Source organism: Cyprinus carpio, chromosome B15, assembly GCF_018340385.1.
Source record: "Cyprinus carpio isolate SPL01 chromosome B15, ASM1834038v1, whole genome shotgun sequence".
Taxonomy (NCBI): domain Eukaryota; kingdom Metazoa; phylum Chordata; class Actinopteri; order Cypriniformes; family Cyprinidae; genus Cyprinus; species Cyprinus carpio.
This window is the reverse complement of record NC_056611.1, coordinates 16,686,587-16,709,213: the sequence shown is the minus strand read 5'-3', so window position 1 is coordinate 16,709,213 and position 22,627 is coordinate 16,686,587. Positions and strand designations below refer to the sequence as shown.

The 22,627-nt window shown below is 36.6% G+C and overlaps 2 protein-coding genes across 6 annotated transcripts in view; one reads left to right on the top strand and one right to left on the bottom strand.

Moving 5' to 3' along the window:
• Nucleotides 1-7,633, top strand: part of LOC109103202 (cell surface glycoprotein MUC18-like) — a 29,539-nt gene extending 21,906 nt beyond the window's left edge. The window contains exons 10-17 of one of the 3 annotated variants that reach the window (XM_019116571.2): nucleotides 939-1,080; nucleotides 1,238-1,365; nucleotides 1,599-1,755; nucleotides 3,263-3,307; nucleotides 4,849-4,887; nucleotides 5,247-5,376; nucleotides 6,196-6,310; nucleotides 6,408-7,633. In XM_019116571.2, coding sequence (XP_018972116.1) covers nucleotides 939-1,080; nucleotides 1,238-1,365; nucleotides 1,599-1,755; nucleotides 3,263-3,307; nucleotides 4,849-4,887; nucleotides 5,247-5,376; nucleotides 6,196-6,310 — 756 coding nt within the window. In that variant the 3' untranslated portion in view covers nucleotides 6,408-7,633. Of the gene's footprint in view, nucleotides 1-938; nucleotides 1,081-1,237; nucleotides 1,366-1,598; nucleotides 1,756-3,262; nucleotides 3,308-4,848; nucleotides 4,888-5,246; nucleotides 5,377-6,195 lie in introns of all 3 variants that reach the window. The other 2 variants (XM_019116570.2, XM_019116573.2) reach the window with 2 other exon arrangements.
• Nucleotides 7,634-10,185: 2,552 nt separating this feature from the next.
• The window catches only part of LOC109103546 (E3 ubiquitin-protein ligase CBL-like), a 34,486-nt gene continuing 22,044 nt past the window's right edge, over nucleotides 10,186-22,627 (bottom strand). The window contains exons 3-16 of one of the 3 annotated variants that reach the window (XM_042739478.1): nucleotides 21,969-22,115; nucleotides 21,673-21,830; nucleotides 17,823-17,946; nucleotides 16,908-17,045; nucleotides 16,688-16,775; nucleotides 16,477-16,608; nucleotides 16,165-16,389; nucleotides 15,733-15,864; nucleotides 15,192-15,560; nucleotides 15,023-15,114; nucleotides 12,142-12,282; nucleotides 11,925-12,034; nucleotides 11,633-11,833; nucleotides 10,186-11,006 (exon numbers count right to left, since the gene is read on the bottom strand). In XM_042739478.1, coding sequence (XP_042595412.1) covers nucleotides 10,735-11,006; nucleotides 11,633-11,833; nucleotides 11,925-12,034; nucleotides 12,142-12,282; nucleotides 15,023-15,114; nucleotides 15,192-15,560; nucleotides 15,733-15,864; nucleotides 16,165-16,389; nucleotides 16,477-16,608; nucleotides 16,688-16,775; nucleotides 16,908-17,045; nucleotides 17,823-17,946; nucleotides 21,673-21,830; nucleotides 21,969-22,115 — 2,329 coding nt within the window. In that variant the 3' untranslated portion in view covers nucleotides 10,186-10,734. Of the gene's footprint in view, nucleotides 11,007-11,632; nucleotides 11,834-11,924; nucleotides 12,035-12,141; nucleotides 12,283-15,022; nucleotides 15,115-15,191; nucleotides 15,561-15,732; nucleotides 15,865-16,164; nucleotides 16,390-16,476; nucleotides 16,609-16,687; nucleotides 16,776-16,907; nucleotides 17,046-17,822; nucleotides 17,947-21,669; nucleotides 21,831-21,968; nucleotides 22,116-22,627 lie in introns of all 3 variants that reach the window. The other 2 variants (XM_042739476.1, XM_042739477.1) reach the window with 2 other exon arrangements.

Here is a 22,627-nt window from a genome sequence, read left to right as displayed (position 1 = left end):
ATATTTTGTAAATTTCTACCATAAATATAGACAAATTAAAAAAAAACACAAATTTTTGATTAGTAATATGCATTGCTAAGAACTTCATTTGGACAAATTTTAAGATTTTTTGCACACTCAAATTCCAGATTTTCAAATAGTTGTATCTAGGCCAAATACTGTCCTATCCTAACAAACCATAAATCAATGGAAAGCTTATTTATTCAGCTTTCAGATGATGTATAAATCTCTTAAACAATTTTGTGGTCCAGGGTCACCAAAGTTTAGAATATATTTAAAATATAGTTTTTAAATACTTTTTCAGTGTTCTCTCTTATGCTCACCATGACTGCATTTATTTGATCAAAAATACAGTAAAACATTCATATTGTATAATATTTTCGTAAGCAAACATTTTCAGAAGACATTTCTTGACTCTTCAGTATCATATGATCCTTCAGAAATCATTCTAATACACTGATACACTGAGAACATTCATTATTACTATCACTATGGAAAACAGTTGTACTGCTTAATATTTTTGTGGAAAATGTGATACATGCGTTCAGGATTCTTTGATATTTAGGAAGATCAGCATTTGAAATGGAAATCTTTTGTGATATTATAAATGTCTTTACTGTAAGTTTTGATACATTTATGGGTCTCTCCTGAATGAATGTATTGCTTTCTTAAAACTTGTGGTGGCCCTAAACTTTTGAAAGGAAGTGTTAGAGATCATTAACCCGAGACCCAGATCAAGAGTTTTAAACCCCAGATTTTAAGTAATAAGACCCAACTATAGACCAAAACCTAAATGTGGTCTCAAAAGAGGCCCAAAATCAAAACTACAACATATAAATAATATCCAGCATGAATAAAATGAATCTGCTTGATAAACATGTGCTCTTGAAATGCTTGAGCATGTAATTTGACCTATTTGACGGTGTGTTTCACTGCAGGATGGCACGTGGCTGGGTAAGGGGCATGTTTTGGTGTTACACAATGCCTCCTATGACACTGCTGGATTGTATGTGTGTCAAGTGACTGTCTCTAGCCTGCATGAGCTACAAAAACAAAATTCTGTGCAAATCAGTGTGCGAGGTGAGTTTTGTATTGACATTCGGTCCTCAAAATGTAAGCAAAGGAAGGTTTATAAATAATAAAATTAAAAATATTAGCTCAGTATATAAAACATCACCAAGATTCTAGAAAAACAAAAGAGTGTGCTTTCATGACTAAATATCTAAACCTGCTTCAGGGAAGCCTAAGTTCACAAAGGAGATAGAAGTGGGTCCAGTGAATAAGGCTGACCGCTCTGTTAACCTGACCTGCTATGCAGAAGGCTTCCCATTCCCCAACATCACCTGGACCCTCTCTGACCAACGGGTATCCTTATAGCACTCTGATTCTGACCAATCAGGAACCATCACACAGTCACAAAGATCTTTTGCGAGTAATTTAAAAATTGGGTAGTCTGTGGTTGTATAGAGGGTCAGGCACATTGTATGATAAGAATGTTGAAAAGATGAGGTGATTCTTGGGTAAATCATGATGTGCAGATATGAGTATATTCTAGATTAATGTAAGGTAAACTGAAATGACCATGACAAAATCTATAGACTGGGCAGCCTGTCCCTGTGCCGGAAGCGGAGAACCAGATGACGGATACTGGTGTTATCAGCATGATCTCTGTGAGAGCCATGTCTGAACTCACAGCCAAGTGCAGCGCTGCCAATGAGCTGGGGACAGAGGAAGTTTCTCGCAAGATTCAAGCATGTGAGTTTTCATTTTCTCACTGTAAGATTTCCTCTACTCAAACGTATACATCTGCATGTTCACAGTTCTCTGATGTTGGTCAATGGTCACAGGTTTTTTTTTTTTTATGACTGATTTAATTATCAGTGTTTTATCAACCTACTGCAGTTCTTATATTAACCCTAACATAGTGTAATGTTTAATGCACTTCATGATATTGATATCAAATAATGTAATATATTTTCTTATTCTCTTTGATTTTTTATATCAATATGGTACATTTGATGGTAAGTTTAAAACAATTTGGGTAAAAAGCACTCTAAAAGGTAGTCAGAATACATTACTAAAATGCGTATACTAGATTATTTTACTAACTACAATTTTCATGTAATCCGTAATCAATAATGGACTACAATTTGTAAGTAATCTACCCAGCACTGTTGGTATCATGAACTAACAATGATTTTTTTTTAATCTATGTTAATTAATTTGATAAATATTTTGGCAATCTTTTGTAAAATGTTATTATTATTAAAATATTATTATATTAATATTAATTATTTTTATTTATTTAAATAAAATATTATATTAATATTAAAATAATTGTTTTAACATGTAAATTTATTCCTGTGACGGCGAAGCTGAATTTTCAGCAGTCTACAGTGTCACATGATCCTTCAGAAATCATTGTAATTGCTGAATTGGTGCTCAAGAAACATTATTATGATTTGAATTCTTCAAACAACAAAAGAAAAGAAAAAAATCTCAAACTTTTCAAAATCTGACCACAAACATTTGAGTATTAGTTTACAAATTAACATGACCAGTTATGTTCATTGTTAGTTCATGATAGCTATTGCATTAATTAATGTTAACATATACAAATAAATTATGAGGTGCTAGCCAGTTATCACAGCGTAAGTCTTGGTTCATTATATTATTTAATATTATAATTATGCCATTTTAATTTTAATATGCTATTAAAGGTGCTGTATGTAGGATTGACACCGAGTGGTTGAACTAGGTATTGCAGCCCAAAATCAAAATATTGGAGAGGGTTTTTTTCACCCTGCCTCTCCTCCTCAGACTTGACACACACTCAGGTTGCCAGATTGACGACACAAACAGAAACGAGCGCACTTGACGATGAATAAACTGTAAACTGGCAGTGGGCGGGATTCACAAACCAAAACAAAGTCCAAGATTCCGGCCCTGAACACACATTTTCAAAGGAGAATAACTGACTATAGCATTCATTTTCAGATAAACAAGTATGTTAACTTAGCATGTTTCTTACATATTATGGTATTTTTATGCTTTAGTAGAGTCAAAATCTTACATACAGCACCTATAAATATGCTATTAGTTCTTGTAATGTTAAGAATGTATTAGTATTAGTATATAAATGAACATTAACCACGACTAATACATTCTGTACAAGTGATGTTCATTGTCAGTTCATGCTAACTAATACCGTCAAATTATGCAAACAAATACAATCTTATTCTATACCAATTTTCTTGTGTAGCTGCACGTGCGACAACAACTACAACCCAAGCCACGAGCCCAAAAGGTACGTTTCTGAAACTTTCACTCAAATATACTTATTTTTTACTTCCATCAGTGCAGCAATTTTCCAGCATATCACTGTATTTTGGATGTAACAGAACACACGCTTGAGATTTGATGACAGAAAGCAGTATCTGTGCCATAGAAACAGTCATCTGAGAGGGCTGACGTGGTGTTGTATATTTATTCTGGTGGTGCAGTCAAAATCAGCGTGCATTTAAACACAAAGCAGTTTTAATGTAACAGAAGGCTGTTGATGGTGAAAATGCTCTTATGTGGTCTCTGGACTCTGATTAGGACAAAGGCAAACTTCACATCAGGCCTGGCTGACTGCCTGTGACCTCATGGGACCTGAGCGCTTGGCATCAGGGCAAATGAGGCGAAGCAGCCACTCTCACTTTGGGATATCAGCTGACCTTTCCGTTTCTTATTATGGCAGTCCTCAGAGCCCTTATCTCTAATACTGTTTATGGCTGTAGTCAGGAAAATAAACAGAGTTATAAGAGCAGATTTAGCTCGACTCAGTGTCAGCGGTTGCTTACAGCATCATGTTCTAACCAGACACAATGCAACAAGTTAATAGCAAGTAATGTGTCTGTCAAAATATGGCAGCAGTATAATTTTATTTTATTAAATAATTGACTTAATTCAAACATGAACTATTTTAAAATGTTAATAATATAATTAATTACAATATAATATTATAATTATATAAAATGTATATTATTATTATTATTAGTAGTAGTATTGTTAAGTAGTGGTATTTTTAAATTAATAATTAATAATTTTCTACCCCAAATTATAGAATAACTGACTTGTAATTGTGCTAAAGCCTCAAGAAATTAAAGTAACTTATTTGGAAAATTATAGAAAAATTGTTTTGTATATGTAATTGTACTAAAGCCTCAAGAAGTTAAAATAATTTATTTGAAAAATTATACAAAAACTATAGAATAATTGACTTGTATATGCAATTGTTCTAAAGCCTCAAGAAAATAAAGGAACTTATTTGGAAATTTGTATAACTTTTATTTATATTGATTTTTAAATCATTTGAAAATATTTTTATCTGTTTTTTTTTAACAGGCACAGTGGTTTAAATAAAAGTATATATAAAAAATAATAATAATATTATATTATTTTGTATGTATAATATATATATATTATACATACAAAATAAAAAAAATAGTGCCCTACAATTAGTCAACAAGGGCATTAACAATGAAAACATACTTTCCACCCCACAAAACTATATTCAGATTTGTTTTCATTTACTACTTTTAAAAATACATTTTGTAATTTATTTTCTTTCAATTTTTCCATAGACCCTTTAGTGCTCCATTAGGATCCCTACACCGCAGTTTAACTCCCCTGCTCTTACAAGAAGTGTAGACAATTTGTTGAAATATCCAAGTTGTAGCAATAACTTCCTCACAGGGTCTGGGACAGCAGTCCCCGTGATATAATGAAAGAAAAGCACCATGCGAGATCAAGTGATGTATGAATATAACTGCTGTTTGGTAACTCAAACCCTTGTTGTGACAGGAACAGAATTACCCGTTCCATCAAATCAACCACGAACAGGTTTGTACTGCGAGGTTGAACAGCAGCCTGACCACTCATCCTCGATCACATGAGCACTCTTACTCAGGCTGTGTATAGTCCATCATTTCTCATGCTAATCTGCACTGACCACCGAACTGTGAACATCATTCCGGAATGAATGATTCCAGAATACATGGCTTTCTGTAGGCTATAATAGCCCCTACAAGGATTCACGCATCATCACTGCTTTGCTTCTCTCAGCACTTTACTCACAGCCCTTTAGGAAACTAACTGTTATGACAAAGGCTTTGTATATTTCAGTCAGACATACAGGAAACATTCACCCCTTTCCTCTGTCAGTGTACTCACTTCAGCCTGCATTTCTTCTCTTACCGCAGGAGGTGGAAGTGGAGTCATCATAGCCGTCCTCATCATCTGCCTCCTCCTCATAGCCATACTGGGCAGTGTGCTCTACTTCCTGTACAAGAAAGGAAAGCTGCCCTGTGGACGGTCGGGAAAGCAGGATTTGTATGCATTTTTCTCTACGAAAAAATGTTTTATTTGAATTTAATAGAATACGTATAATTAACATAGACTTAATTAGCTTTAAGCTGCTGTATTTTTCAATAGCAAGTTACTTCTGTCCCATATTAATATATAGAAAATTTTAGAAAAAGCACTTTATAAGAATATTTGCAAAGACAGTTTATAAGAAATATGCGATTTGTAGGTTTTATTTGATTATTTTGTGCTGTAAAAATGACACACTGCACCTTTAAATCAGTGTTGTTATTAGTAAAACTATTAAAAATTATTTTTTGTTAAGCTAAAATAAAATATTAGATGAACAACCTAAAAAGCAAACTCGTTTTCATGTTTTTCAGTTTTAATTTGTTTGAAAACTACTAAAACTAAAATAAAAATACATGTTTTGGTCATTTTTTTTGAAGGATTAAAGTTAAAATTACTGGAACTAAAATTAAAACACATGAAATATACATAACTAAATAGACATGTTTTTGTCAATTTCCTTAGCTTTTAAATAAATAAATAAAAATTAAACTAAAATTACTAAACAAAAAACATTAAAGCTAAATAGAAATATCAATTTTATTTGTTTTTTAAACTAAAATAAAACCTAAACATTTATAAATAAAAGTAAATTTAAAATATTAATAAATACTAAAATAGTATATAAATAATACTAAAATAACACTGTACCCTAAAATTAGAGCAAAATAGTCTAAAAGTAATCAACTTAATGCTCTAGTATCCACACAAAATGACTGGATAGATACACCATCATGATACAAAGCATTAATATCATCTGTGGTTTTCGTTCTCCAGCACCAAGCAAAAGGCCAGTAAGGATGATATTGTGATGGAGATGAAAAGCGGGAAATCTGAAGAGGCAGTGCTTCTACAAGGAGTCAATGGAGACAAAAAGTCCCCCACCGAATAGGTCATTACTTCAGAACAATGATTCCCGTTATATTACACAAGACCCAAGATTTGTAAGGCCGTGCCATGGAAACCTGATGATATTTTCTTTCAATTAGAGTCAAAGACTGAAAACTACATGCATATGTGGAGAGACCACTGTCCTACAGAGCTCCTTCTCAGGGTGAATCCCAATCTGAGCGCTCAAAGACCTCACAACACATCCACATCTTCCCCTCTACTCGAATTCCCACTCAGTTCTGCTTTTTTCTGCCCATGTTTCATGTTTGAACTGCTATAATCTGATTCAATATACAGCAAGATGATCCAAAAAGCACCAAGTTCATTATGGATGACTCCACTCTAGTATTTACAAATTGTATATAAATATGACATACTGTATATATTTAGCTATTTAAAATGCCTGAGACATTGGAAAGGTTGCGCTTGAGTCTCTTTGTTGAGGGGCATTTGAAGAGTCATTATTTGCTGTGCTGTCGATGTGTCTGATCTGAACCTGCTCTCAGCTCTGCCGCACCATAGTCCATGCACTGAGCCGTCTTTACCACTGTAAACCTTCATCTGTCCTCTGGATCAGCTCTGAAACTGCCCAATGATAAAGCTTGAGGGTAATTTCTCGAAATAAATTGTCAGTGAAAGTCTCTGACATGGTTGACCTTTTTTCCAAATATGTAAGCATAATGTTGGGTTCATGCCATGCCTCTGGTTTTATTTTTTTTGTAATAATTTTATTAGCTGTATCAAATTAAGTTCATGTTCACTGCAAGGGCTGAGGAAGCGAATTACATTAATGTCAGTTTGAGCTTAAAATGTCCCTCTGGCCTGAGAAAAAAGGAAGTGTCCTGTTGAGCTCATTGTATTCTTTTTTAAATGCCGTTACCTGCTGTCCTCATCTTGCACTGAATGTAAATAAAGAAATACATGACCAACCCTCCCATTTTTAAATTTATAGGAAATATTAAAATGCATGTGGAAGACTGCATTCATTTATCATATTGGCGGGAGAGCATAACAGGAAAAAATGCAGGTGTGATTTTTATACTTAAGACTTTTTTTTTTAAAACAAAATATATTTTATTAAAAAAAAAAACAATCCATATTTTGGAGGTTTATAAGTTGTATCTTAAATCTATGCAGTATGTACCCTGTACTATATGCAAATCAGACCCACAGATGGATACAAAAGTCCTTATTACACTTAAGTTCACCTCTTTCATTTCCTCTGGTTTGTCACACCGTTTTTGTTTTGTGTCAGTGGTATTTTTGTTAATGCTTGTTTTTGAATTATCTTGGTATTTCTATTAAAAAGTGCTGGCTTACTCGAGCCTTAATTTTGTCACGTTTGGCCTATTTATTAATGTTCATCAGAAACAGCGGTTCTGTGCAATAGTTTGAATTTTTTTTAAGGTTTAAAATAGAAGATCAAAAACAGACACGCACACGCACACACCTTTAAGACAGACACAGACAGGCCATGATGTTTCTTCTATTGTTTTAATTAACAGTATAGCGCTGTGCATACTTCCAAAGTGATATGAGAATTAGCACAAAAGAAAGAAACCCTGAAATACTCAGACAAGTTATGGCAAAATGAGGAGCGAGCTCCCTCTTGTGGTCTGGTTCGAGACATTCCAGTACACAGACAGATATTCACTACGATGTCACTGACCAAGCCAAAGAAGCCTTGAACGACAATGGAAACGTTTTCCAAAAATTCATGAGGGATATCATTCACTCTTTACACTAAACAAGGCCTTTTTTTCCGGGTAGCAGAACAAAATTTACGGAGATATCTAAACATATGGCACTGCTCACAGTAATATTCACATCAGTAAACAAAAATAAAATTCTGACATGTACAGGAATGCAAAAATGAAATAAAACATTGCCATTTCCACGTATTCTATGTATAAGTAACTTTACACGCTTGATTTTAAAGTGACAGTATCATAGTACAAATTGGTACACTGTGCCAAATATTGTACACACAACCATCACACATCATTATCAAGAAATAGTAGTACAGTAAAATGAAATGATTAAAAAAAAAAAAAAACACCTTCTCATCTCTAAACTTCATATGGTGCAGTTAAAAAAAAAAACAGTATTAAACCATCATATGCTTCAAGGCAACAGAATCTACAAACCGAGAGTTAACAGCCTACAACTTGAACTGATCAGCTCGCCTGGTCTAGGCTCTCCAGGTTGCATGTGTACCTATAAGATTGAGACGTGGAAGTACCTGTAATCCCAGTGCAACACTCTCAAGAACACTAGGGGCTAGTAGAAACTAAAATTGGGCCAGTTTTGATGTCGGCGACATCAATCATGAGTCCTCCAGTCCCACATGAGAGACTCAAACTCACTTTAATGTATTACTAGTGCATTCAAATGTGCTGGTACAATAACAAACAATAACTGGAAACATTAAAGGCACAGTTCACCCAAAAATGAAAACGACATCATTTATTAACACTCAAGTTGTTCCAAATGACCTTCGTTCTTTTGTGAATCACAAATTTGAAGAATGTGTTTTTATGCATACAATACAAGTCAATGGGGACCAAATTTGTTTTGGACAACTGTATGGACAAAACAGTTTTGGAACGACATGTGGCCGAGTTAATTAATGACAGAATTTCATTTTTTTCGTGAACTATCCCTTTAAGGAATACAGAATTAATGAATTTGATGCTGATGTCATTGAGAAAGTAGTCTAGCATTGTGTTCGCCCTGAAAACGAGACAGTCTTGCACTGGTTTAAAGTATGGAGTCACTAATGTAGATTCTGTTGAAATGTACGGTATTCCTGAGTACAAAGGGGAGATCGGGAAGAACCTTCTCCCTAACAGCAGACGGACTATGGGCACTGTGATCATGGCTGCCTCACCAAATCAGCTGGGCTCACACCTGCGCAAGTTGCTTCTGATTTCAAGTATGCTACAAATCACACAATAAGGCCTTCCGCGATGAGCCCCGTGACGCATTTCACCATCTTGATAAACGAAAACGCATGTATTTCAAGCAAAACGCAACGTACCTGGATGAAAACAAGACGTCCCATGCACGCACACAAACAGAGACTCAACAAATCAGCTGGGCTCACACCTGCGCAAGTTGCTTCTGATTTCAAGTATGCTACAAATCACACACAACTGATACTGTCACTTTAAAATGGGTTAAACAGTATTCACAAATGTACATTTAAGGCTTAATTGTTTAGCACTAACAATAATAGCAGCAGTAAAGCACTTCTGTATTAATAACAATAAATCAAAACATTAATAATAATAACATTAATAATAACAATATATTAAGGTGAAATGGTTTCTAAGATGAACAGCTTCATACAAGAGTCCGAACCTCCCCAAGAGTGATTTCAGTCCCCACCGAATACAGAAACTTGGCCAGGCCTTGGACCTTTTTAAGCAAATACTTCATCTTTTTTTTTTTTTTTTTTACTAAGCAGATTCACTTTGTGTCCAACCTCTCGCCCTTTATCTGTTAGAGAACACTATCTTTAGTAAACACACTACTTCACAAAAGTCGGAGACCACCATATTAATGACACATTCAGATTAGAGCAAACAAATGACATGTCCCCTGACATTAGACGTGTGTACCCTTCATCAGCACGTTCCTATTGGGAAACTGAAGGACTGGCTGTCCTTAAAACATTTGGGAAGTGAATTCATGGTACAGTACAGTTACAGTAATGCTACACAGATGTAACAAGGCTGACGGAGAGCCCATTTCCGATCCCAGCCGCCACCGCGCGCGTAAAAAATAACACACACCCAAAAAAAAAAAAAAAATCCCACAGTACCCTGGAGGTCAAGGTCAAGCGGAGAACGGGTTGCTTTGGGCTGAGCGGTATTTTTGAAACAGGTGACTGCGCCATGGGGACCGACATGTACGGCATGCTACTAGACAGACGAAAAATGAAAAATCACACATTTGAAAACAAAACGTACCGAAGCAACACACGTAAAGGCCATTTTTCACGCCAGAAAATGCTCGGCTGCAGTCTGCTGTTTAACTCCCTTTAGCTATCCGAACTGCGAGGCCTAATACTTCACACACCCTGATCTCTGCAGCTGAACCTCTCCAACATACATGTGTATATATTAACTATACTCAATATTCTGATTTATATATTAAATCATATATAAACACATACATGTTTTTGTGTCATACATGTTTTTGTCCTTAGGGGACATGCGTTGCCTTCAGGCTGAAGAAGCGGCTGCAACGAACCCTTCGATCTTCCGCACGCACGGAGGAGGAATCCAAGAAGTGTTACGGAGAAAGTGTCTCTCGCCATCACTAGAGATAGAGCGCAAGTTTGCACTCTGTTCTTCTGGAGTCTAGACGAATGCGTGATGAGCGTGGCCGGGCCGCGACTGGATGCTCGGAGAAGTTTTGCTATGTTAAGATATGTGCAGTAGAAGGGATGGACACAAACTCCCTCAGGATGTTCTTGGCCATCTCGATATTGTTCTGTGCAATCATAAGGGCTTTTTGGATGTCCTGATGGGAGTAGCCCTGGCTCAAGAGGTGCTCGATCTCACTGCTGATCTGCTGGCTGGGCCCTGGGCTCGCTCCAGGGGGAACAGGGCTGGGCCTGCGTTCTGAGTTGATGCGACGGGGAAGAGGCTTAGGAGGCCGCTCAGGGGCTTCATTGGGGTCCATGACTGCTAAAGACACAATGTAGAATCAAAACAATGTCAATATATAGACACTGAAGTCTGAGATAATGACCATACTGCAGCTGCTGTTCTAAAATAAGGAAGCCATGACACTCTCATGGGGTTGAAATATGATCTAAAATAAATATAGGTGGAAAAAGGAAATGGCAGTGCTATATTTGCTCTGTAAATATATTTAAAACATACTGACTACAATAGAAATCTAAAGATTGGACACACTCGACTGACTTTTTTTCTTCATCTAAAAATAATCTTTTGAGATTAAAAGATGCTTGAGGCTATTGATGAGTTAGATAAAATGAAATATAAATATTAGATTACTACATTATATACATAATAAGTTGAAGTACTAAGTAACTAAAACTATAAGCTTCAGGCAAAAAAAAAAAGAAAAAAGAAGAAGTATTAAAATTTACAAATTTAATACAATTTAAACTAAAATAAAAATGAAAACTGAAAATATAAATATACAAGCCAATACAAAATATTAAAAACTATAGCATATAAACTTAAAACCATATACTCGTATATATATTATATCCTTATTATTTACGTAAAGAGTATTTAAATATAAAGTATAAAAAAACACTAAAATAACACTTGGTATGACTGACTTGCTGCTGCTCCATGCTCCATGGAAATGCGGCTGAAGGCTGAGGATGTAGGGTTAATATCTGAAAGCGTGCGTCGGGCGAGGTTGGTGTGTATATGGGGCTTGGGATAGTCATAGCAGTTCTCCTCTTCCTCCTCACCACATGCACCAACAGGATCCCTCGGGCCATTAGAGCAGGTCAAAGGAGGCAACTCAGAGTAATCTAAACAATCAAAGAAACACAACTTAACACATTTCAGAATACACTAGCAGACTGCATGTATAAAGAAGAAGAGCTGTTAACATCACGGTACCCGAGTCTCTGGCCTGATGTGGTGGAGAGGCAGAAAGGGCTTGGGCTTGGATGTTGTACATAGCTTCGTACATCTGTGGGTTTTCTGACTCCATCTCATTGAGCATACTCCTACAGAGGTAAACATGATTTTCAGTACACTGAAAGAGATCTGATATTTATGTCTAGTCTATTCAGAGTGTCTCTTGGAGTTTTACACCTTCATGGCTGAAGTTTACCTGGGACTGAAAGAAAGTGGAGGCACAGCTTCCCCTGCAGCAGAGGGCAGCACTGGCCGAGAGGATGGAGTCATGTACTCAGACTCCTCATCGTTCTCACAGGTGTCCTCCTCGGTCTGAGCTTTGACTGCTGGGAGAGGCCTGTCAACACAGAAAGAGTCAATACACATGTGACTGCTCGCTTTACTAACAGGTTCAGAGTCAGTGTAGGAAGTGAGGGGGTGTTTTTATGATACTGGAACAAAGAGACACTGTGATATTTGGGTTTTGTCTGTTTATATCTGTGTGTGTGTATAATATATATATATATATATATATATATATATATATATATATATATAAAAGGGATGCACCGATTTATCGGCATATCGGCTAAATAAGGAAAAAGGCCATTATAACAAACTGATGGTTTATTAATTAACTGCGTGAAGGCACTGAGCTGTATAATGACTGTTGCATAATCCTAGCACTGCTGTCTATACTTTTATGCTAATCAAATAACAAAAGATTGCACACTATTCTTGACCAATTAACTTTTGTAACTTTCATAAGTGTAGCAGACCTCATCTGAATGATGACCAAAGCTTTACTGATGTTTTATTAAGTTTATTGCATCCTTTTTCACTCCAAAAAAAAGAGAGAAAAATTCACCATAAGAGCTAAACAAAACACAACACGAGAAGTGCACATTAAACTCTCTCTCTCAGTTGCATTATAATCAACATACAGCGAATTACACAAAACACTTATTACAACTAACAGTAAACAAATATATACAGATCTTTTCGGGGGTGTGTAATAAACTGACAAATCGAAGAACTCCGTGCTTTCATTACCCATATAGCTCCGTAGACTAGAAAACCCATCAAAATAAGAGTCCTGTCTTAGTAAAGGAGATCTCATACATATTTAAACTTACAAAAAATATTAAAATGTATACAAAAACAAATTAGAAGATTAATCATAATAAAGTCTGTTACAATAAAGAAGGATTAATATGTATTTAATTTATACAGTGAAGTGTTATTTTACATTTGTTTACTTTATTTCTGTACCTGAAAACTGTTAAACTTTTTTAGTGCCTAAAAAGCACTGTTTATTTATTATGTATCTTGGTTCTGTTGTATTTATGTAGGCTTGCTGAATGTAAAACGGATCTAATCCATGTTCATTAGAAATTATTTGATGATGCAGCAATAAAATTGCTAGTATAATTTAATTTAATGCAGGTGTTTTTGAACTTTGCTGATTTAAAACATGATCAAAATACTATCTATTTTGATGCTAAAATTTCAAATAAGAGAGGAAGTGACAAATACCAGTATCAGCCAATAAGAGTTTGTTAAAATCGGTATCGGCCTAAAAAAAATCCTATCGGTCCATCCCACATATATATATATATATATATATAATATATATATATATACATATAATATATAGATATATATATATATAATATCGGTATATATATATATAATAAATATATACATATATATATATAACATCCATATATATATATATATATATAACATATATATATATATATATAAAAAACACCCTGCCAGTTCAGTCAAGGACTTTATCAGGGCAAAGAAATGTAAAGTCTTAGATTGCTCAAATCAATCTCCAGATTTAAATCTGATTGAACATTAATTTCACCAGCTGAAGAGGAGATTAAAGACAGAAACTCCCCAAAACAAGCAACAGTTGGAATTGGCTGCATTAAAGGCTGGAGAAAAGCATTTCAAAGCATAAGACCAAGAGTCTGGTGATGTCTATGGGTTGCAGACTCACTCCTCTGATTGCATGCAAGGGATCTGCAATTAAATACTAGCTTTTAAACTTTTACATCTGCCTTAAAATAAACTGTTCCAATACTTATGCTCACATCAAATAGTGGGATGAACTCTAAAAGTGCTTTCCTTTTTATTTGGTAAAACATGTATGTGTTGAAAGACCTAATAATAAAATGTGACATTCTGTAGTTTTTTCGCATATTCATCTTTTAATCATATTTGCAAATGTCTCGACCCTAGAGAAAGCAGTTTTGTCTTTACTGTTCCAATACTTATGGAGGCCACTGTATATATATATAGATATATAGATAGATAGATGGATGGATGGATAGACAGAATTTCAACAGATGACTTGAATAGCTCGATTTGGAAACAATTAACTCTAGAACGGTAATTTTATTTTGTGATTTTGTGTATCTGTACAGGAAATTAAAATTTGGAAGCTGAACTTTATCTGAAGACTTTCTGAGTGCAAACCATCCTTTTAGGGTTGAATGATTTGGGAGGAAAAAAAAACCTAAATCTGGGTCTTTACACTTTTTACAAGAACAAACTCAAACCTCTTTTAGTAACCATAAAGTGAACACAGTTCAGAAATCTCTTTTTTCACCATTTTGGACTCAGTCAATGTGACTATACAATTTGTATAAAATTGTGATAAAAAATAAAATACATTGGAATAATACTATTTAACTGTATATAATACAAGTAATAAAACTTTTATTTATAGTGCAATTGTAAAATTACAATTCAAATATTTACATATATATTTTTTTTTAAACATTAAAGTATAATTTTTTTTTAAGGTTTGCTGGTGAATAAATATATTTATTGCTAGTTTCAGAATTAAGCTTGGCACTGTGTTCTTTTACACACATATGGCTCATGACACAGTTTTTCAGCTTCTCAGAGCAGCTTGTGTCATACATGTAAATGAACATAGCGCCACACATCACTCTGAAAGCAGCACTAAGTTATTAACCATTGCTTTAGGTGCATTTTCCGTTGTTTTTTTTTTTTTTTGATATGCAGTACTTTGTGCTGCCCTAGTCTTTTGTGTGTGATGTCGGCTCAGTGGCACCTACCTGATTGCCAAGGAATAGATGGCATTAGCTGAGGCAGATGGCTTTACTTTTGGGCTGTCGTAATCTGACCCAGGATTGGATGATCCGAAACTCTGCACATAAAACAAAGTTAGATAAAAGTTCAGATTAGGCTTCTATCATTGTGTAAATATGGCATGTGGGCCCTCACCAGCTGGTGGTCGAGGCTGGGGGGGCCGTTGTTCCTCGGGCCTTCTGCTCTGGTGTCGAGCGTGGAGGGCAGTTGGAGAGGCAGAGAGTGTCTGTTTGAGAGTTCTCGAGACCCACGGGAGTCTCCGCTTGCTGGTGGCTGTGATGGAGCTTTGGGTACAGGCCGGGAGTTCCAGTCTGGCATGTTGCGGTTAGGTGGGGCAGGAGGCAGTTTGTCCCGAGGAGGTTCTCCAGGCGTACAGGGGAGAGGGCGTCTAGGGAGTCGGTTGTCTGATCCAGTTGGGTGTGGTCTGTCTGGGGGAGGAGGTGGCGGCAGGTCCCTAAGGACTGGGGGCAGTGGTAACGGCTTGTCCTTGTGATGGGATGGGGCCTGGGGATGGGAGGAATAAACCAGACATTAAAAACTGAACATCAAGAAGTGCTCGTCTAATCCTAACTCAGAAATGTTCTACTGAAGCATTTAAAAAGAATGGTTAATACATTCCAAACGGAGGTACTGAGGGTGAAAAACTTGGCGAAACATTCCATGCTAGTGCATTTACCTTGGATGTGGCGCCTGGACTAGAGGCCCCGGGAGGGTTGGTGGGTCTGAGAGGAAGCAGATCCAGCCGAGGAGGTACTGGAGGAACGACAGGCTGAGGGGCAGCTGACAGCGGTGAGGGCGGCCTCTCCACCTGAAACAAGCCAAACCATTCAGCATACAGCTATACTGATGCTAAATGCTCATGCCAACATTTCTGAGCCTTTACCACAATCTGGAGCAGAGTAATACTAAAGTGTCTGCGGGAAACATTATTTGGTTTGGATTTGTAGGAATTCCTATATTAAACTTCAAAACAGGAGCCTCGAACACATTACAAAAATAATATTTGCTGAGGCAGGTGACAGCTGAATCAATGCAGGTTGAGGTGTCTTTATGCAGTTTTAGCAAAGCAGAATGGTTCAAAATCATAATGAGATCAAGTTGTTCTTACTTTAGCACCAACCAGCTTGCTAATCATGAAAGGAGAGTCCTCCAAGCGATCATCATCATCATCATCGTAGCTGGGCGAAGGGGCTCCCTCTGCCCCAAACATGCTCCTGCAGCCTCCATAGGAGCCTCCACTATTGGGGTCCTTGGGATCGAAGGGGTCAACGACGATGGGTTCGGTGCCCTTAATCTCACAGCGACAGAACGGGCATCCCTGGCCTTCTGACTCCTAAAAGATTGAGAAAATAAACCAAGAGTGAGAAAAACACACCTGTGTATCCAGACTAATGTATAGCTGAAGGTTCTGCAGGTTTACCTGCCAGGCTGTGAGACAGGAAGTGCACATGAGGTGGCCGCAGGGCTCGATCTTCACATCCTTGTCATTCTCAGCACAGATCTTACACAGTTGGAAAGTAGAGCCCATCTCACAGTAGAGCTCATATTGCTCCTGTAAGTAATGAAAAAAAATGGGTTACACAGGTTATGGATTTAGGTGTCTAACTGAGAGAATAAAAACAAAAACAGACCTGTGTGACTTTGATATGGTCCTGAGGCGAGGGCTCACACAGGCCTGTGAGGTCAGGGTTATGTGTGCGGCCATCAGGAAAAAGGTAGCTAAATGGGAATAAAGTCAGTCTGTAAGACACACTGAAAGTCTGAGGGAGGTGAAGTGTTACATCTGATGCTTTATTACACATCTAAATGTTTTAAATGTGGGTTTCAGACTGAGATGCTGTGTTGACTTACAATCCTTCCCTAAAGCCATCGATGAGGGCCTGGAAGAGGGGTTTGTTATGAGGAATGGTCTGCAAGATATTCCCATCAGCTGTGACGTAACCAATAGCCCACTGGCCGAGCCGTGTACAGCTCAGTCTGAAAATATAGCTGTAACCAAGAGAAAATGTGACTGTTACAACAAACACTTATGACGTGAGATAAAAGAAACAGGACAATCTAACACTGCCAGATCAACCCATCACTGAGAAACGTGTCTCAGTGCGTTATGGGTGGTCATATGATTGCTTTTCTTTGAATTGAGAGTACTTGTGACATCATGGTACTTCTACAATACATCTATTGATGGGAGGTACCATGCTGTCCTTCGGGCCACTTCGAGTGGGGATTCAAGCAACTAATGGTGCATTGTCCCTGTAAGTCCTGTCACTGTTTATGTAAGAGTCGCAAGATAGTGCTGCTGTGACAAGGCTGATGCCATGAACACATTTGAATTAAAAAAAGATACTTGAGTACTGGGACTAAATAGATAGCTGACCCAATTTTTTTTATTCTGCCATCATTTCCCTTATTGTCCCAATCCAATGACTTTATAAATATATAAATAAATAAATAAATAAAATGAAATAAAAAATAAAATAAAAATGACATTTGTGTTGTTTTGATGAAAAAAAGTAATTGATCAACTTTTGGACAGATGGAGAGATAAAATGACTAGAAAATAAAACAAAATAATAATAAAAAAATGTAAGAAAAATATTTCTAATAATAATAATAAAAAAAATCAAATCATAGCTTTTTGTTATTTAGAAGAAAAACAGTAATTTAGGTTTAGGACAACAGGAGTCAATATCCAAATTACCAGGTGAAGTTTTATTTTTGCGTGAAGTATGCCTTTAACAGTGATGTGTGCAGTGTTTGTATTACCTGCCGGGCTTGTGGATGAATTTTTGCAGACGAGCTTTGACTTCATCATAGGTGAGAAAGGCCATGTAGCCTGGATGAGTCACTGCCAGGCTGTTCCAGTTTCTTAGCAGTGATGACCATGGCTATATAAAAAAAGAAGAAAAATAACATGCATAGTTTTTTTCCCCCAAACACCATTCACACTGTGAATGTAGTGGCATGTACATACAGATTACATCTGACAGCAAAGACACCCATAGTCCCTTATGTGATGACCTCTAATATCCATTAAGAGATGAATAGAGTATGAGTCAGAGAGACAGAGTGTGTTGTGGATGGAGTGGTGAGTCACTCTGTATGCCAGTGACACCATCGGACCAAATGAACTCAGATCTCTGAATATAAACATCAGTTAATGTCAGTCCAATTAGTAAAACAGGAGTTTCATTCAATGCCAAGATCCCAATGTGAAGCCACACCTGACAAATTTAAAACACACGTCAACCTTATTTCCCTTTCTAAAGCTCACCTAAAACCACAGGACTGTTGTTCACAGACATAGTTATCAATAGAGACAAATGGCCAATATATATATTACACATGAATGAAGTCCTTTAAAAGTACTTCTGAGCAATAACACTGTTAACTGCTCATTTGATATAATCTATAGGCTACATGAAATGAGCAGATGACAATATTCTAGTTTAGGGTGACAGTACTACTTAAGAAGTACTTTTAAATGACTTCGCCAATGTGTTCATGGCATCTTCCTCAAGCAAAACTGGTACTTCCTCTCACTGACAAACACTTCTGAGAATCTCACTTGTTCCTTTTTTTAAAAAGTGGTTTGACACTGATCAAAAGTTTGCCCTTACGCAAATTTCTCTTTCTAAAGATGTCAGAGCAAAAACTCACTTCCCAGCCTATAAAAACGGGACTTGTGTTCATTTATTTCTCTGAAAGCCATTTTATTAGCTGCTGGAATAAGAATCATAGAGCTCAAACTGAAAGTTATAAACACAGCACGAATACACTGGAAGTCTGCAATTCAGTATGCACTCAGTCGACATACACCACATATGTCTAATTCTAATGATTGCGATGAATCTAATATAATTTTATTTATATATTTGAAATTTAAATCAGTTTTGACCGTTATATCAAAGTCAACTTGTCATTACATATTCTGTAGTTCAGTAAGCTTTAATTTTTAAAAGAAATCTCATCAAGGCTGCATTTATTTGATTAAAAGTAATGTTGTGAAATATTATTTCATTTTAAAATAACTGTTTTATAGCTTCATATATTCTAAATTTATTCCTGTGATGGCAAAGCTGAATTTTCAGCAGTCATTACTCCAGTCCTCAGTGTCACATGATCCAATATGCTGATTTGCTGCTCAAAAACATTTACTATTATTATTAATCTTAAAAAACAGTTGTGCCGGTTAACATTTTTGTGGAAACCAGCACTGTTTGATGAATAGAAAGTTTTTATTTAAAATAGAAATCTTCTGTAATGTTACAAATATCTTTACAGTCACTTTCATTTTAATGCATCCTTGCTAAATAAAAGTATTAATTAGACTGAGAAAAACGACCACGATCCATCATGTTTGTTTTTGGACACGACAGGTTAAGTAGTGCCTTCGACACAGTTTCTGTGAAAAAGTAGTTTCCATCACCTCAGAGCGGGCTGCATTCACACATTTTCAATTGTGCATCAGCTGAAACCCCCTGACACTCACGTCAAATAGCTGCAGAACAAATATGGGTCAACCAACCCACCTTTTCCCCTCTCAGATTACATATAATCATTATTAGAAATCTTCAGTATTTACTACCCTAACCCAGGGCGCCTAATCATGCTTGTGTACACTGAGCAAACACATAAAACAAAACCGGTTTTCATACTGAGGCATCCGTCTCACAAAAGTCCACTCACAGTCAAAAGGCTGCCGAAACGAAGGAGTAAAAAAAGCCTGCGACTGGCTCTCGAGCGGGGCGGGTTCATTCAGATGCTGATGAGAAGCGTGACCTTCCTACGTGGAGCTTCATCAAAAAGCTTTGCGGGCTCTCTGTAAACAGCCGGTCTATTTCTGGCTGCATGAATGAAGCTGAGGTACGGTGCAGCACAAGCGCTCTATACTGCAACTGGAACGGGCACAAGGCCAGCCGTGCAATGGCAGTTTTAAGTGCTCTAACAGACCAACATACTGACTTGAATTATGCCATGCTGTCAATGTTAGCTTGATTATTAGATGTATCAAAAAGGCCATGTTTGATTATAGCTGCATCATTCATAAAAATGATCTTGACCACTTTTTTACCCAAAATAGCTCTGATGTGAAGTAAGGAAGGCTAATTAAAGGATAGATGTGATTATGGCCTATTGAGGAGAGAGGAGAACGAGAAAGCTCTGGACCGCTGTGATGCTCTGAATAATGAGCTCATTACATGCACTGCACTGCCAAGCAGCCATCAGATGATGCATTCAACAGCTGCTATATTATAGATTCATTCTAATCTCAGTAGTCAACAGTTCCACGGAAAAATCAACATGACGAGATTTTTATATTTTCAGAAAACGACGCGAGTGGCAAAACTCGTCATCAGGATGCGAGGGTGTTGTGGATGGTTGCCAGAGCACTGCAATGCAGATGTTAAGGTACACTACCATTCAAAGGTTAGGGTCAGTTAGATTTCTTTTTTGAAAGAAAATTAATCATTTTATTTGGCACGAAGGTGTTTAAGTGATCAAAATGACAGTAAAGACTTGTTATGTACACTATTTATCAAAGAAACTAGAAAAAAATGTATCACCGTTTCCCAAAAATTATTAAGTAGCCCAAAGGTTTTCAACATTGAGAATACGAAATGTTTCTTGTGCAGCAAATCGGCATACTTGAACGATTTCTGAAAGATAATGTGACGCTTACGACTAGAGTAATGACTGCTGAAAATTCAGCAGAGGAATAAATAACATTTTAAATATATATTAAACTGAAAACGTTATTTAAAATAACTGTAATAATATTTTACAGTATTACAGTTTTAATTGTATTTTTGAACAAATAAACACAGCCTTGATGAGCATTAGAGACTTACAAAAACAAACAAACAAAAAACTTCCCACCTCCATACTTTTGACAACTAGTGTATTCCGAGTGTTACGCATTCGCTATTGGTATTAAAGGTGAAAACTAAGTATAATAATTTAAAATAATAGCATGATTGAAGTATGGCTTATGTTTGTAGCACAGAAGGGTTGCATATACACTTTTCTCTATTTTGGTTATCATCCATCGACTAGCTAAATACTTGAGGCTGGTTCAAATCCCCAACCCCAAGTATGAGCAATAGTAATCGTAATCTTACCCTAGCAGACACCACTAATTATGTGGTTCCAGGAAAAAAGTGTGTGTACACACAAATCAAGTAGAAGAACAGAAAAACCTCAAACATCTCTGTTCTGCATTGTTGCTCTCAAAGGGTATATAATTAGAGCAAAAAAAATCCCAGAGAGGTTAGCAGCAGTTGCCATTAAAATAGGTCAAACAGCTTTCTTTTACAGCTGATGCACTTTCAAATCATCTCTCGCCCTCTACTCTCAGGAAATCGTGTGCTCTGAGGAGTGCAGACAAGCCTGTTTGAGCTACAAAAGGCGATAAGAGGCCTCCATTCAGGCTGGCTTTCAGCCATGAGAACTGAAGCATCAGCGCTGACACACACACTCAAACAGCGCCTCCATACCCACAGCACACGGCCACACAACAATAGTCATTGTCAGACCTTCCTCTACACCGAGCTCAGGCACAATAGAGCTAGTCTGTGCTTGGAGGAAGTGATGGAGTGATTGAATGACGCACCTGGAAAAGTCTGTGTGAAGATGTCGAACGACTCAAAGACGGAGATGTAGTCATTGCAGGTGAGGTCGATGGTGGATTTGAGAGCCATGGCCTCCAGGCCTGAGCTGATGGGGTGAAACTCATGCAGGGCCTGCCGGAACACCTTCCAAGGCACAATGGTCCTGAAATTCAGGTTATGTTATAAGAATCAGACTGATTTGTGTTCCTTAAGCTTGTCAAAGTCCAACTTCTTTTGTTTTTCCATGAAAACGTGGCATTTTAATCTGTTACGAGAACAAAGAACACATTAAGCGTCTCACTTGTCCCCGAATGATCTTCTCCAGAACTCTGCGGCATCCGCTTTGGTGATTCTGAAGTTATCCCCTTGAAACAGGCCGTTGGGAAAGATGGCTTTGAGCTCGGCGAGCATGTGACTGAATATCAGCGACAATTTCGTCAGGTTTCGTCTGAAATAAAGGAAAGAGAACAGTTTTATTTTCATAGAGAGGTTTGGTAAATCCATAAAACTGTAATTTAATAACAAGACACTTTAAGACCAAGCAAAGACATTGAATGGCACACAATACATCAGTATGTTCTCTACATGTAAATATCTTGTATTAAAAACACTTCAAAGTTTGAAAACTTCCAACAGATCTCCACTATCTTTTCTAAAATCATTTCAATAAATAAAAAAAATAAATAAAAAAAATAAAGAAAAGTGGCTTAAATACCAACCACTAGAACACGGAAATAACTTTTGCTGTATCATCTGGTAACACTGCAAAAAAGTGACATTTGCCAGTATTTTTGTTTTTTTATTTCTGTCATTTTTCCAATGCAAATGACTAAACATTCTTAAACCGAGATAAATTTACTTCTAACAATATTACATAAAATAAGAAGTCTTATTTTATGAGTTTGATTAAAAAGTACAAATATCTGCCATTGCCATATTAAATGCAATGACTTTATGAAT